The sequence below is a fragment of the Atractosteus spatula genome, chromosome 4 (genome assembly GCF_055471065.1).
Source record: "Atractosteus spatula isolate fAtrSpa1 chromosome 4, fAtrSpa1.hap1, whole genome shotgun sequence".
Classification (NCBI taxonomy): domain Eukaryota; kingdom Metazoa; phylum Chordata; class Actinopteri; order Semionotiformes; family Lepisosteidae; genus Atractosteus; species Atractosteus spatula.
In genome coordinates, this window is record NC_142709.1 from 11,225,567 (window position 1) to 11,249,205 (window position 23,639).

The 23,639-nt window shown below is 38.7% G+C and overlaps 1 protein-coding gene across 4 annotated transcripts in view; it reads right to left on the minus strand.

Moving 5' to 3' along the window:
* Positions 1-23,639, minus strand: part of dcaf6 (ddb1 and cul4 associated factor 6) — a 47,347-nt gene that overhangs the window by 19,441 nt on the left and 4,267 nt on the right. For 2 of the 4 annotated variants that reach the window (XM_088912438.1, XM_088912437.1), the window contains exons 2-11: positions 17,925-17,986; positions 15,604-15,696; positions 12,629-12,814; positions 11,723-11,836; positions 10,547-10,682; positions 8,590-8,801; positions 4,863-4,956; positions 3,968-4,087; positions 3,166-3,480; positions 2,383-2,541 (exon numbers count right to left, since the gene is read on the minus strand). In XM_088912438.1, coding sequence (XP_088768564.1) covers positions 2,383-2,541; positions 3,166-3,480; positions 3,968-4,087; positions 4,863-4,956; positions 8,590-8,801; positions 10,547-10,682; positions 11,723-11,836; positions 12,629-12,814; positions 15,604-15,696; positions 17,925-17,986 — 1,491 coding nt within the window. The remainder of the gene's footprint in view (positions 1-2,382; positions 2,542-3,165; positions 3,481-3,967; positions 4,088-4,862; positions 4,957-8,589; positions 8,802-10,546; positions 10,683-11,722; positions 11,837-12,628; positions 12,815-15,603; positions 15,697-17,924; positions 17,987-23,639) is intronic. The other 2 variants (XM_088912440.1, XM_088912439.1) reach the window with 1 other exon arrangement.

Here is a 23,639-nt window from a genome sequence, read left to right on the forward strand (position 1 = left end):
GCCAAAAAGAGATCTGGTTTTACAGGAAGCTTAGATTACACTCAGACAGCCATCAGTCATGCTAGTTTACACATACTGTAGCTTCTCACCAGGCCAAATGCATTTTAACCCTTCAGAACCTACTTCTCATTTTCATAAATTAAGTCTCAACACTGTGGCTAAAATTATACAGAAAGTCCTCTATGTACTGCTATGTAATCAGACTAAACACAAAAGTGCTTTCCCCTTTTATATGTATTTTTATTAAGCATTTCTACCAATAAATGCTTTATTTACACTGTCATTAAAACTCAAATTAAGGTACAGCCCTTTTAACTATCCTAAAGTTAAGCCAAGGACCTGGTTAAAAGTAAATGCTCTGTAAATTCATAATTCTTTAGAAGAAGTTAATCTGAAAGCTAAAGTGCAGAGTTGCTTCATTTAAAACTGGAACTGCAGCTCAGACTTAATCTGTTATTTATTTTATTCCCTGAAATTTAGCAAGCAAACAGGAGAATTGGGATCGAACACATCTGAAAACACTATCTGCTTAGCAATTACATTTTTTGTTAAAATATTTCATTATGCACCTCAAACAAGCACTTTGTTTAATTAGGTTGACACTTTCATCCAAAGTAACTTACATTTGTACCTATTTAAACCGCTTGATATTTTAATAAGGCAATCTCCTTAATCAAAGGTTCATCAGCAATGTCCTACCCCAGATTGGAACCCACAACTTTCTAATGAAGAATCTAGAGACCTGAGAAAGTTAGCCAGGAAATTTAGAATTCAATGTCTATAGGGCACAGACATTCTCTTCACTAGCCAGCAAGACAAAAGAAAATCAAGACCATAACTGAACGTCTCCAAACAGATGTAACACAATTTGACTGAATTGAGATTGCCCCTCCAGGAATATAATATAGAATATAATACAGAGAAACTAATGACCTTAACACATAACTTTCACATGGTTTGACAGTAATGTCAGAAATTAGATTTCCAGGTATGGAGGGATTCCATCCCACAGAAAGGCCAACCCTGTTGTCCTTGTTTAGTAATATATATATAATTATTGTGATTGAACATAATGTAAAACAAGATTACACAAATATCTATATAAAATGATCAAAACGTTTTTGTTACTATAAAAACAGCTGGATGCCTCAGACAATTCCATCTTTGGATTTTTATAAGGAAAGGAGCAGCGAAAGAAAATATCCCAACAGGGGGCGCTGTTTACACAAACTTCTATCTGCTTACTTGAAAGTTTAGGAAATAATTCTTCAACTGTTTACTTCAGCTGAAGAGAACACGGTAGCTTGAGGCAGAATGTATACTGAATTATCATTTCTGCCATGATGGTAAAAAATAGATCATAGCACTTTAGAGAAAGCTCAGACAAAGGGACAGGGGTTTACCTCTATGTAGCTAATAAAGTGTTTCCTAATTCTCTAAAGACACTATATTACAATAATTTTTTAGACTGATTTTAGGGTATATACCAATGAGTTCATCAGACTGGGATAAGATCTAACTCAAAAGCCAAGAGTTAAAAGGTAACAAAAGACAAATGTAGCATCTGCCCTTCCTTACTTCACATTAAGTGGTAAGCAGCCACTGGATCATCAGGTATATCTTGCTTTAATCACATTCTACAAAAATTAAACAATTTTTCCCAAGATAAAAATATAGAACATTGTAAGAAATGTGTATAATACAAATATTATAAAATTGTAACAATGCCAGAGAAGTAAAACCGATCAATACATTAAAAATCTCCACAATTTCAAATAAAGAAATACTCTTCCCAGACCAGCAGCACTATAGCTGTATATAAATAAAAATCTCAAAGGTCCTGTTAACACTCATGCGGCCTGAAGCAACACGTACATTTAGCAATTTACACTGATTGTAGTGTGAACTTTAGTCTTCTTCTACTGCAATGTCCTTTAAAATACCCCCCCCAAAAATTGAAAAAGAAATGTAGTGAGGTTATTTTTTCCTGTGGATATTATGCAGAAAAAAAAACCTCCTGTAGCAAAAGATGAGTCACGCGCTTTGCCTGCCTGACAGAAACTTAATGATTAATGACATGGTGCAGGAAGAGTAGAACATTTCGTGGCCAAAACAATTTCTACACCTCTCCTCTTTTTTTTTGGCGAATTGTAAAAGAATGATCAAGCCCAGCAGGTCGGCCTAGATGCTGTGTAAGTACACAGTTAATATCAGGTGCTCAAGGTATTAAGTGAGTGGCTGTCAAAAGCATGGCAGAAGCAGCTCTGGGGCCGTACAGTATGTGCAGCACGTGAGGAAGCCTTTTCCGATTGTTAAGCGGCCAGTAAAGATGTTAGGAAGGCCTGGCAGGTGCTTGAGCAGTTCTTTCAGAGAGGAGGTAACCTGCTGGGGGGGTGGTCAGTGCTGCCCCCCTGGTGGAGGATCGCTCGGGGTGGGGCCGGGGGGGCGGTCGCTCGTCCCGTCCCGGGTGGTCAGCCATCAGAAGCAGCCGCTGCAAACGCCTACACACTACACTTACCGGCACCCCGCGACGCCTGGGCTCTGACAGGGCAGAAAATAGAGGCAGAGGGAGACACCGTGAGATGTGAAAAGGAAAGAATGTGCAGCTGCTGCTTTGGTGGGGGGTGGGCTCCTCTAGGGGAAGGCTGTTCAAGCTTGGACTCCAAATATTATACTAACTGACATCCACTTCAGCTCCAGGAGCAAAAGTGAAAAACGCCGCAGCCCATTTACAAATAGAAAGGAAATGATGAGATATGTTGGAAATAGCGAAGCCTGGGATAACGAACCCACTCTTTCTCCAGGGAATTCAACGCGAGATACGGTACAGCAAAGCAGATCAATGTATTTCTGCCACGACATTCTTCGGTGGTCGTTGTGCTTTTCCACAAGCCTCCGACTGCCCGCAATTCATACCCAACAGCAACCTGCCCTTCTTAATTTGCCAATATCTGTGTGAGGAGGAATTTTAAATTTCTTGGCTGTAAAAATAATATTCCCCTAGCCAGGGCCGCCTTTGACAAAAAGCCCAGAAGTCTAGTTTTATGTAACATTTCAAGCTGGGGCATTTCAGTGACAACAGGACAGGGGAGTCGGTGTAACCGCCCTGGCGGTGAGGTGAGCTCGCAGCCTGCGTGGCGGGTGAAGCAAGGGTCTCGGCCTTACCAGACTGAGCCGGCTCAGGCTGCGGGGGAGTGGCGGCGGTAGCGCCGCCGGCGGCTGGCTGGCTCCTCTGCTCGGCGTCGGGGGAGGACAACAGGGAGGAGGAAGGGGGGCTCTCGGTGGAGGAGGACGTCGAAGGGGCCGGGGCCGTCACCGTGGAGGAAGAGCCGGAGGAGGAGGAGGAGGAAGAGGAGGTAGACTGCGGGAGCGGGGTCTCGGCTGGGGTCTCCACCTCCATGGGTCCCTCCGAGGCCCTTGGCTCCTGGGCAGCAGCTGGCTCAGGGGCGGGCGAGGCTCCTTCTGGTCGAACCACAGAGGCTACAAAAAATAGGTGTATATTCTCTGAAGTGGTACCCCTCGGGTATAGGTGCTCCCTAGTAGTTTGGGGAGGGAAGGGTGCATGAGGACTGCAGTGATGATAAAGAAACGCATAAACCAGCAGGAGTCGGACATGCAATAAAGCACGCAAGGATAAAAATGGAATAAGCGTCAATGGGTTGCTAGGAAAAAAAATTCTGATGATGAGTTCAGTAGGATGAAATAAATGCTGTTGCTTAATTTTCATGTCTGATTGTGTGGGCAGGCACTCACAATGAACCCTCCTTACAAAAAGTACCCATTGTTAACTGTTACATATTCCACTATATGCATTCGTTTTTCTCTGAGAAGTTTCAGGTCTTTTCGTTTTTCTCTGGTGTATTGGCGTTTCCAAGGTACAGCCCAAGTGGCATGTGCTGTATATGTAGGATTTGATCAGTTCCTACCAGTGGGACATGTCAATGCTATCAAGAGAGAAGTGGCTTACCCCTCGGGCGTGGCTGTGGGCGGCCCCTGCTACTTTGGGCCACTTCGCTGGCCTCTTCAAACCATCGGGACAGCATGTCGGACATCCTCTGCATGAGAGACACGTTGGGACTCTGCTCCCCTGAAAAAGGCAAAATGTCCCCTGAATGCAGGTCCATTAGGAAAGTGGCAAACCCCAAAAAGTCACCTTCAGACAACCTTTGAAGATGTGAAGAATGTGTTCTCTATCTGTATCTCACTAGGCATTGATCATGACGGAATTCACAAACTTTGCACCACGATAAAAAGCACAGAGCATAAATGAATGTTAACGTCTGAATGAATACTTATTTCAAAAAGAAAACTTAGTACAGTCTGTCCCAGTATCTTACCACCTGTGTCTAACTCATCTCCCCCTCAAAGCAAGTTCATTATTGTATCTCTGCCACATCTGAAAACAAGTATTGTTATGGTAAATAAGGGTCCAAATGATACAAATTAATTTATTTTCTCAGCAATTATTACACACTTGCTACACAGACCTGGTTAAATGAGCAAAAGCCAGACTAAAATAAATCATGAAAGTGTTTTGGGGTATATTCTTAAAAAGGGTAAAAGTATTATCATGCAAGCGGAGAAAAGATCTGGATTTTTTATGAGGCTATTTTTCTTTATTAAGGCATGTGCTTGGGTAGGATCAGGAAACATTAAAAGACGATAATTCCTTTTGAAAATACGCACGCGATCATTATGTTGAAATTAGATTTAACCAACTAGAGCGACAGCTGGTGTGGGGAGAGATAAACACTAAAAAAACACCTGGATGGTTGATTTATTTATATATTTATTTATTTTTATACGCGTCACACACAGTCAGGTTCTTTCAGGTCTTTCGGCGCCTATTCCTGCCTTCTTACCATCTCTCTCTCGTTCGCTCTCGGGCCGCGCTCTCGGCCCCGTGTCCGACCAGTCGCCCCGGAGTCTCAGGCGCTTCACCGGAGGTTGCCGCAGCTACACAGACAAAATAAACATCCTGTCAGGACTGATAAGTGCCAGCTACAGAGACCAGCGTGAAAGAAGTGCCAGGGCTAAAAGAACAAGACAGCGTGGAAAATCGTCTAAATTAAAACACAAAGAGAATGACAGATTATTCTCCTCCCATGGAACTGAACCACAGTTCCACTCTGAATATAAGATGTCATAAGAGATATATGTGACATGGCAAGACAACGAATATTTAATAATAAGAGCATTTAAATGAAGTGAACATCTTGGCAAGCTTCTTTGCGTCATTGCTGTACTCTCTCCCTGGAGTGTCTTCTGGCAGAATTTTAACCATTCTCAGTGTCACTGAATTAGACCTCGAAGAAACTGAGGGGACATGCACATTTCTTGTTTGATTTTCTTCATAGAGTCTTTCAACTGATCACCTTTTTAATAATTACATAAACTCTCAATTAAAGCCATTTCTAAACAATTCTGAATTCTCTCAACGTGAGGAAAAAGAAATCAATATGCCACCTTCTCCAAGCAGTGGATCTTCTACAGTAGGTATAGCCAAATATTACTCAGTCATTCTGCCCTCTCCCATTATTTTTGCTTTTCATAAAGACTGAAGAATCGCATTACACATGTCACACTCCAATAAGATCTCTCCTTCCAAACCTAGAAGTCTAAGAAAGAAGGGAAAAAGAAGTCACCTAAAATCCTTTGGGTTACCTGAATCATTTGGGGGTGAAAACATAAAAGTAGCGTCAATGACATGATGTAATGCTAAAGACTGATATTGCCAATTGCCAAAGTTCATTGGTACAAATGGAAGCAACACAACCGCACAAATATATTGAGGGTTCATCAGTTATACAGAAAAGCTTGCAAGAAGAAACCTGAAAGACTTGTGAGGATGCACTTCACTACAAGATCCAAGTGGGCACGATGAACCTTCTTACTGGATCACTTCACATCTGTGGACAGGTCTATGCACTTTAAAATCCAGTTAAAAATGTGTATCTAAAATTTGCAGCAAAGTATAATTTGCACCAAACATTAAATCTATATATAAATATGCATACCGTTATAGCCTTTTTCAAATAAACCAATTAGTTAACTGTACTAATTTAAATAAAAGATCCCAATATTTTGACTGTGATGGAACATTTATGCAGATATCTGGGTGGAAATCCTTTCCTTTTAAAAACTTGCTGAAAAATATCCCATAAAAACACAGTACCATTAATTATCCTAAACAGAACTGTCTATACTAACAATGGCCTTTTAAAAAAAAAAAAGTATTTTTTCATTCTGAAAGACAGATTAGATAAGACCACATACGTAATGCAATCTGATAGGCAGGGAGGCAAAAAAGGAAAGAGAAGGGAATGCTCTCCTTGGCTCGCATTGTGCTTGATTTCCAAGGCTATTTCAGTCAACACTAGCATCACATGCGCCTGTTGCTGTATTTGGAAAGGAATCTGAGATTAGGAAAGCCAGATGCAGCTGAACACATGCAGACACAGCTGAGGAACACAGTGTATGATCCAGCACATTTTGTCCAGGGCCTCAGAGTGAATATATAATGCTGCCTCATTCACATGAGAAAAGAGAAGAAGACAGTAAAACCAAAAAGAAATCTTTCTTTAGAAACAGCACATGGGACATGGGTAGTAAATGGGTATAAACAAAGATAGTCAAAATAGTAAAAGTGAAAAATGTGACACCAAAAAGATTCAGACTGTTTGCCTACCTTTGTCCCATAGTCTCTAAACCTGCTGAATCTCAAATAAACCAAACGAATATCGCATGGGGTTTTATTTTTTTCCCCCCCAATATAAAAAAGGATAACATACTTTAAAGCTTTTGTTATTAAACAATATAGACCTTGCATGCAGATTTTCAAAAACAAAAATGAAGATGGAACCAAATCCATTTCACAGTGAAGGATACATAAGCCCAGAGTTTTCAATCCATCTGTCCACATTCCAATATTGCATTTTAACAAGCTGGTCACACTGGTAGCATTTTGAAGCCAGCATGGAGAACCACTGTTTTCTCTCACTGGTGTAGTTCTGCTTTCCTCACACACTTCAACTAAAAGCATCTTTCTGATGCACCGGTGTCCGTCGTTTGTGATTTTAAGACGAAGAGCGTTTGTGACAGACTGATAGGCGCTCAGCAGTTATCTCAGGGTGACCACAGATTGCGGCAGCTGTGGCCTTGTCGTCGGCTCTTGCAGCTCCTGAGCAAGGATTGGCAGAAGAAAAGCCACCTCAAGCACATCGGAAAGGGGGCATTCAAGAATTTGCCCCCCCTTTAAGGCTTTTCCCTGGCCTGTCCAACAATTTAAGAACTACAATGGATTTTAAAGAACAAAAACACCATTTAATAATAGTATTTATCTATTTTCAGCATTAATTGCCTATAGAACCTTATAGTTGCAAAGCTAAAGCATAGTCTTCCATTCAATATTTGTTATAGATTTTTAGTTTAAAGTTCAGCAGCACCAGGATTTTGTCTTTCTCAAAGTGAAAAGTAAGCTATTTCTCATTCGTTACAATATTAAAAACTGTTTAAGGTATGCATAATAATTTATTTTGTATAGTACAGGTACGTCTCATGTCAAGACATCAAAAAGCAATGGAGGAAACAAATCAAGAGGACTCAGGTAAAAACAAAATGTTCAGCCATATAAGCAAAGGGAAAAATGCATTTCTGTGTTAGAAGTTAGGAAAGGCCAGGCCAAAGTAAAGAGTTTTTAAATGTCTTTTGAAGATGGAGAGAAATGGGCAGGCTGCTATGATCTCAGGCAGTGTGTTCCACAGGTTCCATGCATTTCTGTAGAAAGACACATTGCCTGTTGTATACAATATTTTCATGGGGTCACACAGCAAAGACAGAATGTAAAGAGCAGAAGAGTCATGGTGAAGTATGACAACTCAGAAAGCCTCTGTAGTAGATATACTGATAGTGCTTTGCAGGACAGAAGGATTTCAGTCAACTCTATAATACACTTGATGCCCATGCAGGGAGTCTAGATTGGGAAGTGGTGTTTATGTGGGTCTTGAATCTAGTGAAGGTAATACGGGTTTGAACATACTGCTGTCTGTTCAGTGTGCTTAGAAGGAGCAGCAAGCAGCGCAGTGCATTCCAGTCTAAAGCAAATAAAAGTATGGACCTCAGCATTCGACTGGGACAGAATAAGTTGAAACAGGGAATATGATTGGTAAGAGAAGGATGCCCTTGTATCCTGGATACTTTCCAAGTCTCAATTTATACACCAAAGGATTTAACCTGGGCAACTGACCTAATGTCTGAGCAATCGATTACCATGCTAAAGACATCCTTTTTGAGTGGTTTGTATGAGCCGGTTCAAGAACATCCCATCTGTCTTGTCCCTGCTGAGTGGCAAGACATTTTGCTGCATCCCAGTTTAAAATCTGCCAGGTAGCCTGAAGGAGGCTAGATCTAGATCTGTGTCTGTCTCAGCCTGCTCGCAAATCTAGGTGACATCAGCACAAAGGTGGAAGGTAATACCAGTTTATCATCTTGAAGTTGGAAATTTGATCAAACACAGCTCTTGCTTATGAATGGTATTGAGAAACAGACGCTGGAAAAACAGCACTTAGCGGCAGTGCTGCAGGTACTCACCTCCTCCCTCCTCTCCTCAGAAGGCCCTTTCAGCTCCCGGGCCTGGTCATCTTTGGGGTCAAACAGGTAGATGTAGTCAGAGGAATAGCTGACTAGGATCTCCTGGCCATCTCCACTATAGCACAGGGACGTCACGCGGCACGACTTGTTGGAGAGGTGCGCTGGGACAAAGCGCACACACATCCCAGTCGTTCCACGGCCCATGTAGTTACCTATCCAAAATACCGGAACAAACCCAAGTTTCAGGTCTTCAGTTTAATGTAATAGTCTCCATTTGTTAAAGTGGGGAGCTGTGTCAGCGTGTGGGCGAAAAAGGAACAATAAGAGGCTAATTCCAAGCTCAATAGCAAAAAGAAAAAAACAAACATTTGCAAATCTTTGTTAAACTTCCATACTCGCAAAATTCTAGATCTGTGATTTTCACAGGTGACTTTTAGTGACTGCTTTTCCCCCCATTTGCAAACCAAATTTGCCTATTTGTGGCTGGGCAGTACGAGCAAAAACCCACGAATCTTCGCCTCACATATCAACTTCACCAGACCTGCATCAGCAGTAAAAGCACAGCTTGGTTTAACAAAGTTATCATGTTTACATAGCAGTGCATCATGGGTTATGCTTTAGTATTTCAGTCGCCTTCTGGAAAGTGTGTGTTGTGCTGCAAAATAACAGAAATGTTAAATTGGAAAAAAAAAATCTCTATCCCCTAAGTCATCACATTCTTGGTTCTTGCAGAAAAGGATAACAAAACAGAAGAGAAACAGACAAACTACAGGAGCAAAAGAGAGATTGCTGAGTGAAAAGGGAGTGAGTACAGTCAATATACTTTCTTGCCATTACTGTGCTGTAATAAAATGTATTACAGTACAGTAGTGCTGAATTTATAATGGTAATAAAAATGTAAGTTTCCATTAAAAAAATTATAAATACAAACACTTTTGTGAACAGTTATAAAAAAAATATTGCAACAGAAAACCATACCCTATTTTCCATATGGTATTAAGACCCACATTTGCAGATTAGCTATTGGCTGAGATTTTGAAGTACCTAGCCCTTCCGATTATCAAGGTTTTATTTTGTATTTCTCCCTTTCAGCACAGAATTAACCCCTACTTTGTCCTAATTATTCCTGTTGTTCACATGCAGAATGATTGTCCAATGCCCTGAAATGCGCAAAATATAAAAAGCTGTATCAAATCAAATACCTTCAAGTGATCGCTTTTATTTCCAAAAGTATGTGTCAAAGCAGCACTTGAGGCTTCAACTGGCTCAAATGCTTTGTGTTCATCTTTCCTCTTGGCCAGTCTTACTTCACACCCAAATTAAATTGTGATACAAGCCCTCAAACAGCTAGGTTCAAACTACCAGTAAATTCAATCCCAGGCTACTTTAATGAAATCTGATCTCTAAACAGGAAACCATCACAGATAATTACTCTGGGAGGGAAAGCCATTATTGACTTGACTTTTTACTTTATGTGAAATAGGGAAAAAGACATTATTTAAAAACAGCCCAGTAGTGACACTATTAACTCTTTTATGGCTATAATGCATAGCTATGAACTCTGTAATACAAATTCATTTACAGAGAGAAAGTGTTGCGTAACAAAGGGGAAAAAATACAGACTGAAATACTGAAAGTTCTGTGTTGAAACAACAGAGTATATGCATTGTTCAATTAATCTTTGAAATATGAAATTTGTGAACTAAGACCAGATTTTAGGCAATACAAAAATAAGCGTAAGTACCCTGAGAGGTGTGTGGAAAATACACTATTGACAAAAAACAACAGCTGCTCACTGTGTGAGTTGCAAAATAAAGAGGAAAACTGAATTTTGGATTGCTCCTAGCCGAGACATTTCATCAATAATTCAAGCAGAATACACCAGAAAAGAAGAATCTCAGCAGAGGTCTTCCTGGAGCACTGTGCCAAGGGTTTCAGCTTAATGAACTCTGCTTACCTGTTGCTCTTGTGCCTAGCATTCTTCGGTCATAGATTCTAACAGAGCTGTCTGAGCATCCCACTGCTAGGTAATAGGGGACCAAGGGACAGATTGAGATCGAGGTAGCAGCACGCCGACAATTAATGAGAATGTCCTGATTAAAAAAAAAACATGGAGATTGACTTACTGGCCTACTTAATTGTCAACACGTTAATGGTAAGTGTGAAAAACTGCAAAAAGAAACATACGGACAATCTGAGTGTTGCAGGTCAAAATGATCCTATCAACAAATGGTTTTGTTGTTGTGTATTTCTATCAGGAATATATTAAATAAAACGGGGGGGGGGGGGGATAATATTTTATTGATAACGCACAAAGAGCAACTATTTCATCAGTAAAAAAGGTCAAATGGGGCTGTCACCATTTAGATTTTAAAAATGACTTACAACATTTCAAAAACATGTTTAATTCACCTAGCTGCAACTGCACCAATCAATGAAAAATGATTGCCCCTTGGAAGGGTTTCAGAATTCAGAAAAGATGAAAATCATACTCTAAATTCGGACACAGTGGTGAACAGTCACACACTGTCTTATACAGAAGCTCAAGATCTTCACAAGACATAGTATATGAAATCGGCTTTGTTCTTCACAATTTTGTGTTTGGCCATGAGAGGGATAATAATAATGGCCATTACCAATATCTTTTACAGAGTTGAGCTTACGGATCTTAAAATGAAACGAGAGAAACAACTGCAGCAGAAAAATACATTGGTAGTTTTTCTGAAGATACAACCTAGTTCTATGACATTATGCCAAAAAATGTATTAAGAATGCATCCAATTTCTCTGCTTGGAAACTTTACTTAAGAGGAATACATTTTCATAACGTTTTGGAGTACTTTTGACCATCATAGTTCTTTGTTAAGCCCATGCACATATATGAATGCTTTTGGAATAACAAAAATTGAGCAGTATTTACAGGCTCAATGACAAACTTGAAGGACTTTAAAAACATTTTTCATTAAACATGGAAGATAACACCACTCTGTTACTCCTCACTTATACAAAATGTATACCGTCGATCCAGTAACACACATCTAGAATCATTTTTGGGGTGCAATGTATTTTCCTCTACTGCTTTATATACATTAAACCAGAGCTAGTGCACATTAAAACTTTGGAAAATAACTTACATCTTTACATTCTTCTTTTGTGCAGCTGGTTTTCATTCTGACATCAAACCACCGAACAGTACCATCTTCCCCACAGGACAGGAAGGTGTAGGGGTCATTGAGTACTGTTATAATCTGCCGGTACAAGAAAAGTTACCAAATTGCTGGCATGTAATCATCAGAATCCTGACCAAACAACCTCCCGAAAACATCAACTCGATTCGCTTATTCAGAATCACAATGACATCACAGAGTTCAAACACCCGAACACCATGATAAAAGAATTTACTTCATAACCATGCCATGAGCTTGAGCTATATTCAGGTCTAAATGCACACTGCTCATAGTACTTGAATATCTTCTATCTGCTATCTCCAAATCTTGAAAATGCTTCTTTTTCTGCCACTGTATAAACTGCCAATTCAAGTACCATGAAATGGTAAGCCAGCACACAGAAAGTAATACAGATGCTCCTTTATTATTACAAGTATTTATTAACTATGATTGACAACTATTCTGTATGGGAACAAGTAATAGGTTTATTCCATGGAATAAACCTATTACTTGTTCCTTTGCAGCCTACGCATGCTGACGCAGCTACCCACCTGAACTATTCTGTATGTTACACAATTCCTTAATTGCTATATGTTCATAATTTAAGAGCTCTTCTCTTAGAATTTAATGGTGTGTCTAACAGTACCCGTTACAGGGATACTAAAACTGTCACACAAAAATGTGTGTGAAACCAGTAATATTAGAAGAATAAGACAAAAAATAAATTAATGCCATTTTTCTACTTTTATATAAACCAAAAATATTGTGCGTCCAGTTCATTATGCCAGTAGATAGCAGAAAAAGTCAAGTTGGCATTCCTGGAGTTCCCACGACTTGACCTTTGGTAATCTGGTGTGTCATGAGCTGCCTTACCTCATAGGCAGTTCCATAGTGGCAGGTGAACTGGCACTGCCTGTTAATCTCTGGGCTCTTCTCTGTGTTCGTATAGAATATGATTCCATCTCCTGAGCAGGAAACAATCTGTTGATCATTGGTTTGTGGCATAAACTTGGCACTGAATATGTTTGCCCTGTGCCCTGAACGAATGGTGGCCTTGACCTGCAGTGGGAAAAGTGAGAGCCTAAGGCAGAATTCAGTTTTCAAAAGCTTCACAACCACTCCTACATTTTGTCTTCCACGAACTTGTTCAGGACAGCTTAGCCTTCATCCCCTCTGCCTTTGAGTGGGACACAGGCATGCAAGAAAGCATTTATGCTTCTTTCATCAGTGCCAATCAAATGTGGATGGATGGATGGATCTTGCACAAATGCAATAACATATAATTGATAATCCTACATATAAATGAAAATCAATGCCTACATTTACAAATGAACAGCTGTTTATTGTGGAACCATCCACAGCACTGGCAAAATATAAGAAGATTTGCAAGGGAACAAGGAAAACAAAATGCGCCACACAATTCCACACTCCTACCAAACACACACTGCAAAAAAGGACTGCAATTACTGCAAGTTAGTTAAAGACCAACATGTCTCTCATCTGCTGTACAATTGTTAAATTCATGGCAAAAATTCAGTTTACTGTTATGCCTTTAAAGCAGGCAAATTAATGAGGCAGTCAGATGTGAGCTATGGCTTTATTTATAAGGTTAGAAAAAGGAAATTTGCTAAAGACACTGTGGGATTAATGTACTGAAGAGACTATTTAGCAATGTAAACATGGCAACATGGGCTTTATTCAGACAATTCTCATAGTATACATCTTGTCTTATGTACTAAGACATGTTCCATATATATATATAACATTTTACTAGCTTAACATGTATTGTCATAAGATAATGTGTCTTTGCGATAGTGCTGAAGCACTGAATTACAGAAGGTGTAGTTAACAGGACATGCTGACCACTCAAGGAATAGCACGGTCACATCTCAGATAAATCAGACAGCAGCTCAGCAATTTAGTGGCTGTACATTAGTTACCAATGTACTAAAGTTACTTTAGTGTTCATTTAAATAGGAGCAGAAGATTTGGGAATGAAAAGGGTTAAAGCAGGCATGGGGATTCAATCGCAAAACAAAAAGCAAATGTCACAGAACAACCAACCTCAAACATACTGTTACTACTGCTTTTGTGCAATACCAGACATGCATATGTATAGCAAAGTTTCCAAGCCCTAGGTACCCTACTGAATATGTTTTGCAAAGGTCAGCTATAAAAATAAGCTAGAATGCGATTATAGAATTTATGCTCATAATTTTTAAGAGTATGAAAAAAACAATACATCCTTGTAGATGCTTGAATGAATTAAAATGGAACAAAGACAAACCCAGCCTTGATACTAGAAGGTCTGAATTTTTTAACAAAATCATACACTATACTGATAAAAAAACAACAACCTCAATTTAAGTGTATTTTATTTTCAAATAAAAACTATTTTGTGTTACAGAAATAATCAGCCTACCATCCCTTACCGATTGTAAGTACTTAACTGCTATTTTATTAAAACTGCGAACAGACTGTATTTGGTTTTGTGTTCTTAATGGTGGCAGCCATGTAGATAAATTACTGCTCAACCCTACACGATTGTACCACATGCTGATAAAATGTGAAAGCATAAAGGTTAAATATTATAATATCTGTTGAGTTAGTAGAGACTTTATTTGAACTAACAGCACAGCTGTTGTTTCTTTTAGCTATATTACACATAAAATCCAAGAACAATGTGCTTTAATAAAATAATGATTTACAATGTCTGCAACTCTTTTCCCAAATATGCTGGAGTACTGTCAAAAATCAATTAACCAATTTTTTAATGTTAACACCAAAGCAATTGAAAATGAAGTAATAAGATGTACAAGATTGGTCTAAACTTTGAAGTATAATAGCCTAAAATGCAATCTAATCATAAAACATTGTCTAAAGGTACATTTTGTGCTGTATTAATATTTTGTATATACTGTACAAAATCCTATTTTATGCTAATAATGCAACCCCAGCTGCCAATGGTACCTGTTTTTTTTTTCTTTTAAAGGTTGCCTTCAAAGTTCACAGTGATGCAACTGTAAGTGTTGAAAATGACTAACAGTTTTACCAGATCTCATCACATGATGGGTGGGACCTTAACTGGCACAACTCTCAGCCCATTAGCAAACTCTTGCAGAAACATCCAAAATGACATATTCAGCTAAGGTGAACTGCAAAGGAAACTGCAGGCACAAAGCATTCCCTAGCAAGCTGCTAAGAGCACTGCACATATTTAATAAACCTCGGCTACAATTCCAGCTCATCAGCACGCAGTGTTAACATTGTGCCTTGGCGAGCAACACAGGAAGTCCATTTTGAAATCAACTTATTTCAGTTCCCGGTGGTTTAGAAGAAACATGGTCTTTTTGGTAGAAAAATCATGTGTTTTTTTCCAAAATATACAATTTACCATTCCTTATAATTACGAAATTATCGATTTTATTTATATCTTGCTGTGCTTCTCAATATTTCAAAATTACTCAGCAAATGATTTTGTGCGAGATTCACATGCTGTAGCACTGGAACTACCAAATCCACGTCTTTTTATTTGTTTGCCAAGCCCTTTACTATTTTATTCAGTCCTTGTAGCTTCTATTACCCCTCCCAATCAGCCAGCAAGTATCATGTCCTCTATCTCACCAATTTACATTGAAAACAAATTCATTTTACAGCTAGTAATTCTGCCAAGGTCTAGCCATGTGCTAGGACACATGAACCCCACTGAGCAAATCTGGACTGCCCTCCTCTGAGTCCCGTGAAAGCAGACATGATTTGGCCCGGCTATTTATGGTTCCAGAACAAACAGCTGTTCTTTCCAAACATGGAGATCTATTTACTAGTTTCTCTATGTTCATGTCACTTACCTTTCTGTTGTAAGGGTTTGTTATCACTAAATTAGTATCATCGGATCCTGATAAGATGTATTCTCCTGTGTCATTCCAGCATATTGTATTTACCTGTTATTAAACATACAGAAAATTAATTTTCAAATATTTCATATAGATGTTTGAGTAAGAGGTAAAAAGGAATCATGTAACAATTCTGACAAGACAACTTGAAGTAAAATTAAAATATGTCAGTTTCTGCAAAAACTAAACAAATATATTGCCAGGTGGATAAAATCTCAAAAAGCCTATATTAGATCCTGAACTGACCCAAGAATTTAAAAAGAATATAAAGGAGCCTGTTTCAAAAACACAGATATAAAGACCTACAAACTCATTACTTCAAAATAATCCCCTTGGAAGACACGTCACTAAGCATCTTAAAAATTACAGCAATCCTGAGATGCATATGGGACAAATCATGTACACAGTTAGTTTAGCGCTGTAACTCCACTGAAAAGTTTGTCAGAAGTGTCACCATATTTGAACTTTAGCCTGTAACTGCCTTGTGCAAAATAAACTGATGTTGGTGAAAAAATCCACAGAAATAACAAGTTAACTTGTTTTTACTTAAACATCCACATAATTTGCATTTGGAAGAAAGACTCTCTCTGAGTGATCGTGTATTAAAGTCTCAGATTCACTATGTCAAAATTGAAATAAAGATCCACGGGCTATGGTTAGAAAATCTGGGGCACTGGTTTATGTCAGAAAAATCAGATCTAAAAAATGTTTTCTTCTAAAAAACACCTGGTAAAAATAGCACAAGAAACAAAGAACGGCAAATATTTAAGCAGACTAAAGTATTAAACCCAATTTATATTTACTTAAATCGATATTGTTTGCATCTTAGGTATGTCAAAATGTTAAAGATATCATAAAAGAACATCAGAATACTTCCGCTAATAACTGGAGATGGGCCAGTTGCTGTCAATGCTCGCTGTCAAAACTTGCCAGTTGCTTGCATTTATAAAATGTAATTAAAATAAATATCAGTTAAACCTACAAGTTGAATGGCCTTCTCTAGTTTATAGACTTTCATATGTTCCTATATGCAAATGGATACAAATTCTTGTATGACGTTCATTCGCTATGGTTAGCGACCTACTGCAAGGTCTCCCTCTATATCTTCTTTATTCTTTTGCAGGTTCTCCCTGAATGGTGATACTCTTTCTCCCCTGCTACCCACATCTTCCTAGTTACTCTGTCTTTTGCTCTCCCACGCTTTATTTATCTGCTGGTTTCCCTTTCTCCCTCACACCAGAAGAAGACTCCACAGCCGAAACATTGTGTCTATTTTCCTTTCAGCATGGAATAAACCTCGATCTCCTCCTTTACAGTGTGAATATGCATACAGCGTGTATAAACGGAGACCATCACTCATCTCCTCATAAAAAGATGGCCTGAGCCAGTAACCACTGACAGGCTGGCCTGATGAGGAGGGGCAGCTGTGAAACAGACATCCCCTTAGCCCTGGAAGGAGCTGTCTAAACCCATGTACTGAGCAGCATTCAACAAGTTTAGGTGTTTGTCAGAAATGCAATACATTTGGAATGCCTTTCTCAAAGTAGGAGTCTAAACCTGAAACGTTTGGGACCTGTTATGATCTTAATTTATCACTGCTTTTCACTATAAACAATAACTGGATCATTAAGCATAGGGATATACAGACATGCCTAGCTGGTTTTGTTTCTGATACAGTTTTTCTTTTACCTTTAACATCTTCTCTAATGAGAATGCATCTTTCTGGAAATGGAGCATTGTTTGGGGAAAAAAAACCATTATATTCCCACCATGTCGTCTAAAGTCTTATTCCCTAATGCATATTCTGTAAAGATTTTTTTTAAGTGTACTTATTGATATTACGTCAGCATTCTAATTCCAGAAAGTCCCGTCTAAGTAAGAAGTTGGAGATTAACTTGGCATTCATATTTTACTCTGCTAGCTTGGTTCATGCCAAATAGCTTTTCACAGAGGTCATTCCAAAGCAACTCAACTGGAGCCACTGGCCAACTGCTTCAAATTGTGCTAGAAAAATGCATTAACTGGGTGGTTTTGGGGCCCATGGAATTCAGAAATGCAAATCATTTTATAGACTCAAAACATCTCTCAGGGGAAGTTTGCTGGCAAATTCTGAAATTGCTGGGCAACAAAATTTCAAGTTTATTGCCATGCGTACTTGAGTACAATGCAATGCTTGCTTTCATGTTTCCTCACTTGACAAATGACACAACAGAGGAGACAAAAATGGCAGGACATGCCCCACAGGTATTAAAGCATACACAGGGGTTCATACTTACACAGCCATCATGCACATTAAGGGTTGCTTCAAGTTTTAATCTTTGGACAAACTCTCTTCTTCCTACGAACAAAGAAATAACACCAGTTACATAAATCCCTTTAACTTGTACTGAATAGCACAGTTCTTGTCAATCTCAAGCTTCCTTGTGCGTAACACAAAACCCTAATAATCCCTGTTATTCAGATAAGGCATTTCCTGAAGAGTGAAATGGGTAATGTTTGTTGTATCCTATTGCTAGTGAATTACAATTACATAAACACTACATATTGTCTTAAAGGGCACAGAATAGCTAGCTACAATTTCCCCCTTAACTCAGTCATGTAATGTAATTTCTCACATCACCACCTTATCTTCTGTATAAGGGACCAGTCAGAAAATAATTTTCTACATAAAACACTCAGCTGAGTGCTTACCACCTGTATAAATTATATCACCTACCACCTGGTAGACAAAGTCAAATCCACTAGTATATATGAAGCACTCTGTAATCTTGTTGAAACAGCAAAAACTGCTCCAAAGATGGTATATTAAATGGAAAAAAAACCCTGTACTGTGAGTTATGAACATCTACAAGCAACTGGGGGCAGTACATTGTTAACAAAACAAGAAGAAGCAGCATCCCAGCGTTCACACAGAGAAATGCTTGACAATTAAAATGTTAAGACTTATATCTCTGCTTTGTTCGGTCCAAAACCTATATAAAATACATATTTTTCTCTGACAAGCTGTCTCTTCACCTGCGACCATTATAACTACGATCAGCACACATATCAGAGCCACTCATTTCAAGCAGAGGGCTGCAGGTTGTACAGTGTCTCGGCTTAAACACTTCTAAATCCACCCAGACAAAAGAAAAATGAGGCCACCTCAGTCTCATCCCCATTAGAAACGAACATAGCACATTAATGGCCTAATAAAGCACAGAAGATGATTCACTGATGAGAAGAAAAATCAATCCCAGCACTTTATACTTGTTCATAACACTTGCTTCTCATGTACAGGTACAAGCTTGGACTCTGGATTTAAAGGATTGATTTAAATGTGGAAGGAACACCTCTTCAATCCAATAAAGTAATTCAATAAAACAGCTAGCAATCACTGCAGCAAACAATGTACTTTGTCCCATAGCAATTTCTCTGCAAATACTGAGATAATCACAGAAGAGGAAAGGTAAACACAATATAATTCATGTCCAGATGCCATTTCCTCTTCTACTGCTCATCACCGATTTGAACACATACTATACTGTACCGATAGGCTCACAATAGTTTATTCATCAGCAGTACATAGACTATCACTCTGGTCAGGTTAAGATGGAGTTGTATCCATCATTATATTATCACCACTGTAGTTTTCCAACTAAAATGTGAAATTCTCATGAGATACAGGAGATCTCTTAGTTCCCCCTCCCTTAGTTCAAAGAAAGTGTTTAAGTAAATATTTCAAATTTGTTTTCAAAATCAAGTTTCTCTCTATAGATAACAAAAGCATGGAATAGACATGTTTAAAATAATGTGAATCACCAATTGTTTTCTATTTTATACTTACTCAGTTTGGAACCATTAATTGCTGATTTACTGGGCTTAGCACTACAGTAACCACACAGGGAGTGAGCACTGCCCACTATCCACCAACACAATCACAGCTAATGGCAGAGTCATTCATCTTCTATCAGGCTGCAAAACGAGCTCCACATTCTGTGCAGAAGAGTTAGCACTGACTGAAGAAGCGATGCATCTCTCACTGACCTTACTATAAGGAACAGTTGCATCAGAGGAAGTCCTGTCTGACTCTGGCCTTAGATGTACCAAAAACAAAAGTGTCACTGCTTGGGAAATCCCAGAAAGAGCCCAGACTAATACTACTGAATGTGCACCCAGATCAAACACATGTACTGGTCAAGCCATTTGGAAAATTCAGGTAGGATGACATACAGGCTAATGTTTTAAGCAATAATGAAAAACGCTATCATTCGATGGTCATGAAATATAAATACACTGTAATACAATGAATTTGGTTCTAATACTTACTGTGCACTTGTCACAGTTTACCGAACAAAATTACCTAACTGAACAGAAGAGTCAGTGATACTGATGGCACTCATTGCAGCTCACAGCTCAAAATACAAATACTATTATACTGATTTACAACAAAAATTACTCCTGTGAAAACTCTCCTGTTGTACTCCAGAAGGCTAGGTGAGACCTGCAAACAGAAATGATGAGAAAGTGAATGGGGTTACAAGCCGAGTAGAACCGAGTTGTCCAGTTCATTCGCAACTACACAGGGAAAGAACCCTGAAAAATAAAAACGTAATTTCCCAAGATTATTAAGCAGAGGACTCTGGACAAGATTTACAATACTCTTTTTACCTGAAGAACACTATTGTTAGTATTTAAAAAACAAATCAATGACTTTGGCCCTAGTAGCAAGTTCTTAAATAACTCTGCTCTGGTAGTGGTCATCCTATGGGCAGCTCATCAGATGCTTCAGAGTGAGGCTCATCAATAACAGGCAAGAAAAGAAATACAAGCTCTGTAATGGAACAATTTCCCAGCAGAAATAAGTGATCGTTTTCCATTCCACAGCATGTTTTCTCCTGAGGAGAGTTCCCATTACATTTTCAATGCTGACTGCCTGCACAGCTCAGACAGGAGCTTGGTTTTGAGGCGCAGAAAGAATAAATGGGACTCTGAATGTGCAGTTCTATCACATGGAACATTTCCTGTGTTTATCACACAACCTGAATTGCTCTTTCACTTCAACACAATCATAGCTATTGTGGTTAATGAATGTGTAATTTACTTCTGAAAAGAAAACCCACAGTCTTTCATTAAAGTAGATCATAGCTACAGAAAAGTAGTTTTTCTCCCATTTTAAACAGAATTTAAAGTATGCATTGAAGTGCCAGTATGAAATATTAGATTTCATTCCTAAACATTTAAACTTTCTCTTTTGAACCATTTTAAATGAATTTATTTATATTATTTGACACAGAATATATGAAAAAAACATATCAAGTTCACAATTTGAACATCTTATTAATCTGGAATATCTATTTTTTTCGAGTATGTTCCGGGAAATTTCACAAAGTAACCCTTACTAGCTACTGTATGACTCCAAAAAAAGACTTGATGAAAAAAAAACACTAAAAATGGCACAATTTTGGGGAGAAAAACAAGGTTTAATCAGAAATTAAACATTCCCGTAAAATGTGGTTATTGCCTCCTTGTGCAATGTTAAAGACAGAAAACCTATTCACTTGGAATCACTGTACCAGAGTAAATTACCATTTGATAACAAATGGTTACATAACAGCAACAGCATGTTTAGCATGACATTCTCTGTAACCCAATATTTAGAGAATATTGCTAATAAGAAAAATAAAACATCTCTTTATTTGGTATAATCAATCAAACTGCAGACAAGTAAGCAGCAGGACACGAATACTGGAAATGCCAGTGCTGTGTACGAGCCTGATACTCCTAACCAAACACGTCATCATCACTTTGAACATTAGGCCAGCTAAATAACAAGGCCCCCCTCTCTGCAGGAGTGCCGGCATCTAACAGGGTCACCTCCAGAGAACAAGTGGACGTTTTATAAAATGGGACCAAAAACTCGGCCCCCCACCTTAGAACTCCCTGCAATGCAAACAGCACAGTTCGGCAATCGGTCTTAGGTAAATCTTTTTACCCTTCATCTGGGTTCACATACCACAAATACTGACTCCATGCAGGCCCACGACTATATTTAGACTCCCCAGCAGCCCGTTTCCCTGATCTGGTTACAGCCACTTTTGTATGCATTTGCTCTATTAAAACTGACAGTTCCGAACAACAAACAGAAACACAAAGCAGAACCGCCTGCCGACTGTGATGAACATCTTAACCGCCCGTTCCAGGGATTCGCCACCCTTCCCAGCAGCAAGCTGCATTTTCTAGATGGTTGCTCACACTTGCGCACTGGCTGGTCTGGACACTAAAGAGACAGGTCTTAAAAACTGCAATGTTTGCAATGAAAGAACAGGTAAAAGAAGAAAACCTGGAGTCAATCTGACGAGCGGTCCAATACCACATCATTTCTACAATATGCCTCAGTTTACAGTACATCGTGTACAGGAGATGCAGGTGATCTGGAATACTGAACATTTACATAACCTACTTAAATCACTAAAATCAAATCAGAAAAAAAAACTGGCTTTTGGAAGTTCTTTACCCCACTGTTGCTGATTACTGTGGTTTTGCAGTGGTACTGTAAATACAAAATTTGACTTGGAAATGTAGAGGACATATTGAGAATTTTCACGGGTTTTGCTGCTAAGCTCGACAAGTCAATGTTTAGTGATGATTGCTTGCTTTAAATAGCGTTTCTTCTTGGTGTGATTCTAAAAGATTGTGACAAATGTATCCAACAAAAACACAGAAAAAGCTGTTTCACAGCTGCAATCATTTGCTATCTTTAGTGCTGGCTCTACCCCAAGGAAACCTGTCTTGCCCTATTGATGGCCTCTAAATTTGCACACTCCTGCTTTTTTAGAGTGGCACCAAAGCTAGCCTATATTTAAAACTCAAACTGAATATTTTGGAAGAAATAACTGTTGATTGATTATTAAATCCAGAAGCAAGAACAGGCAAATAAGCCAAATCCAAAGAAATGCATGAAGATTCATGCAAGACTCCTGATCCCACCGTAACAAATTTCGTAAACAACTTAATTTTTACTGCACAAGTTTACTGCTGCCTCTCACAGTGCAGGGCCCAGGTTCAATTCCTGGTGTGCCGTCTGCGTTTGTACGTTCTCTATTTTGGCCCCAGTGCGAGTGTGCTTGTGCCCTGCAATGGATTAGCGTCCAGTCCAGGGTGTACCTGCCCATTCCTTGCCAGAAGAGGATCCAGCTCCCCCACAACCTTGTATCAGATAAAGTGGTTTGATAACAGATGGATGGAAGTCAATATAAAACTGGTATCCTAAATCTCAAAAGGCAGACACTGCCTATGCCCCATATCCAGTCTATATATCACATTATAAACATGATAAAGTATTCTAAAATGTAAACTTTAACTACCCAACTGAATTAAAATCTTCAACAAAGGGCATTACAAAATGTAGAGTTATACTCATCTAGATATATTTAACAGGTATATACCAGATTTTATATTTTCCTCCACACTAAAACTTACCACACTAAAACAGTATTTCCCTGTGGAGAAGCAACTGAATCAATACATCTGCTGGCCAACTCCCAGAAGGCCTTTGTCCACCTAAATGATGCGCTGTACTTGAAGAATGGAATAATCCGAGGACATCAATTTCGTAATCAGGCACTTAAACATGTCAGACAACAAATTATACACTCCAAACATCAGTATCTGGCAATTATTCGTGACACTATGAAAGTTTGTAGATAAAGAAGTTTCTGAGAATTTAGTGGCATTTGCTGTTGAACAGGACTTAAGTAATACTGTCTACTGTGTGATTAATACAGATATAAAACATTAAGTAAACTAAATTACATCGGAAAATTTTTAAAAGTAAAATGTTAACTCAATTCTACAATGAATTAAGGCCTTTAGTAAAATACTTTCATCAATCCATTTTCTAACCACTTTATCCAATACGGGGTTATGGCGGAGGCAGAGTTTATCCTGACAAGCAATGAGCACAAGGCAGGATACACCCAGTCCATCACTGGGCTCAAAAACAAACATGC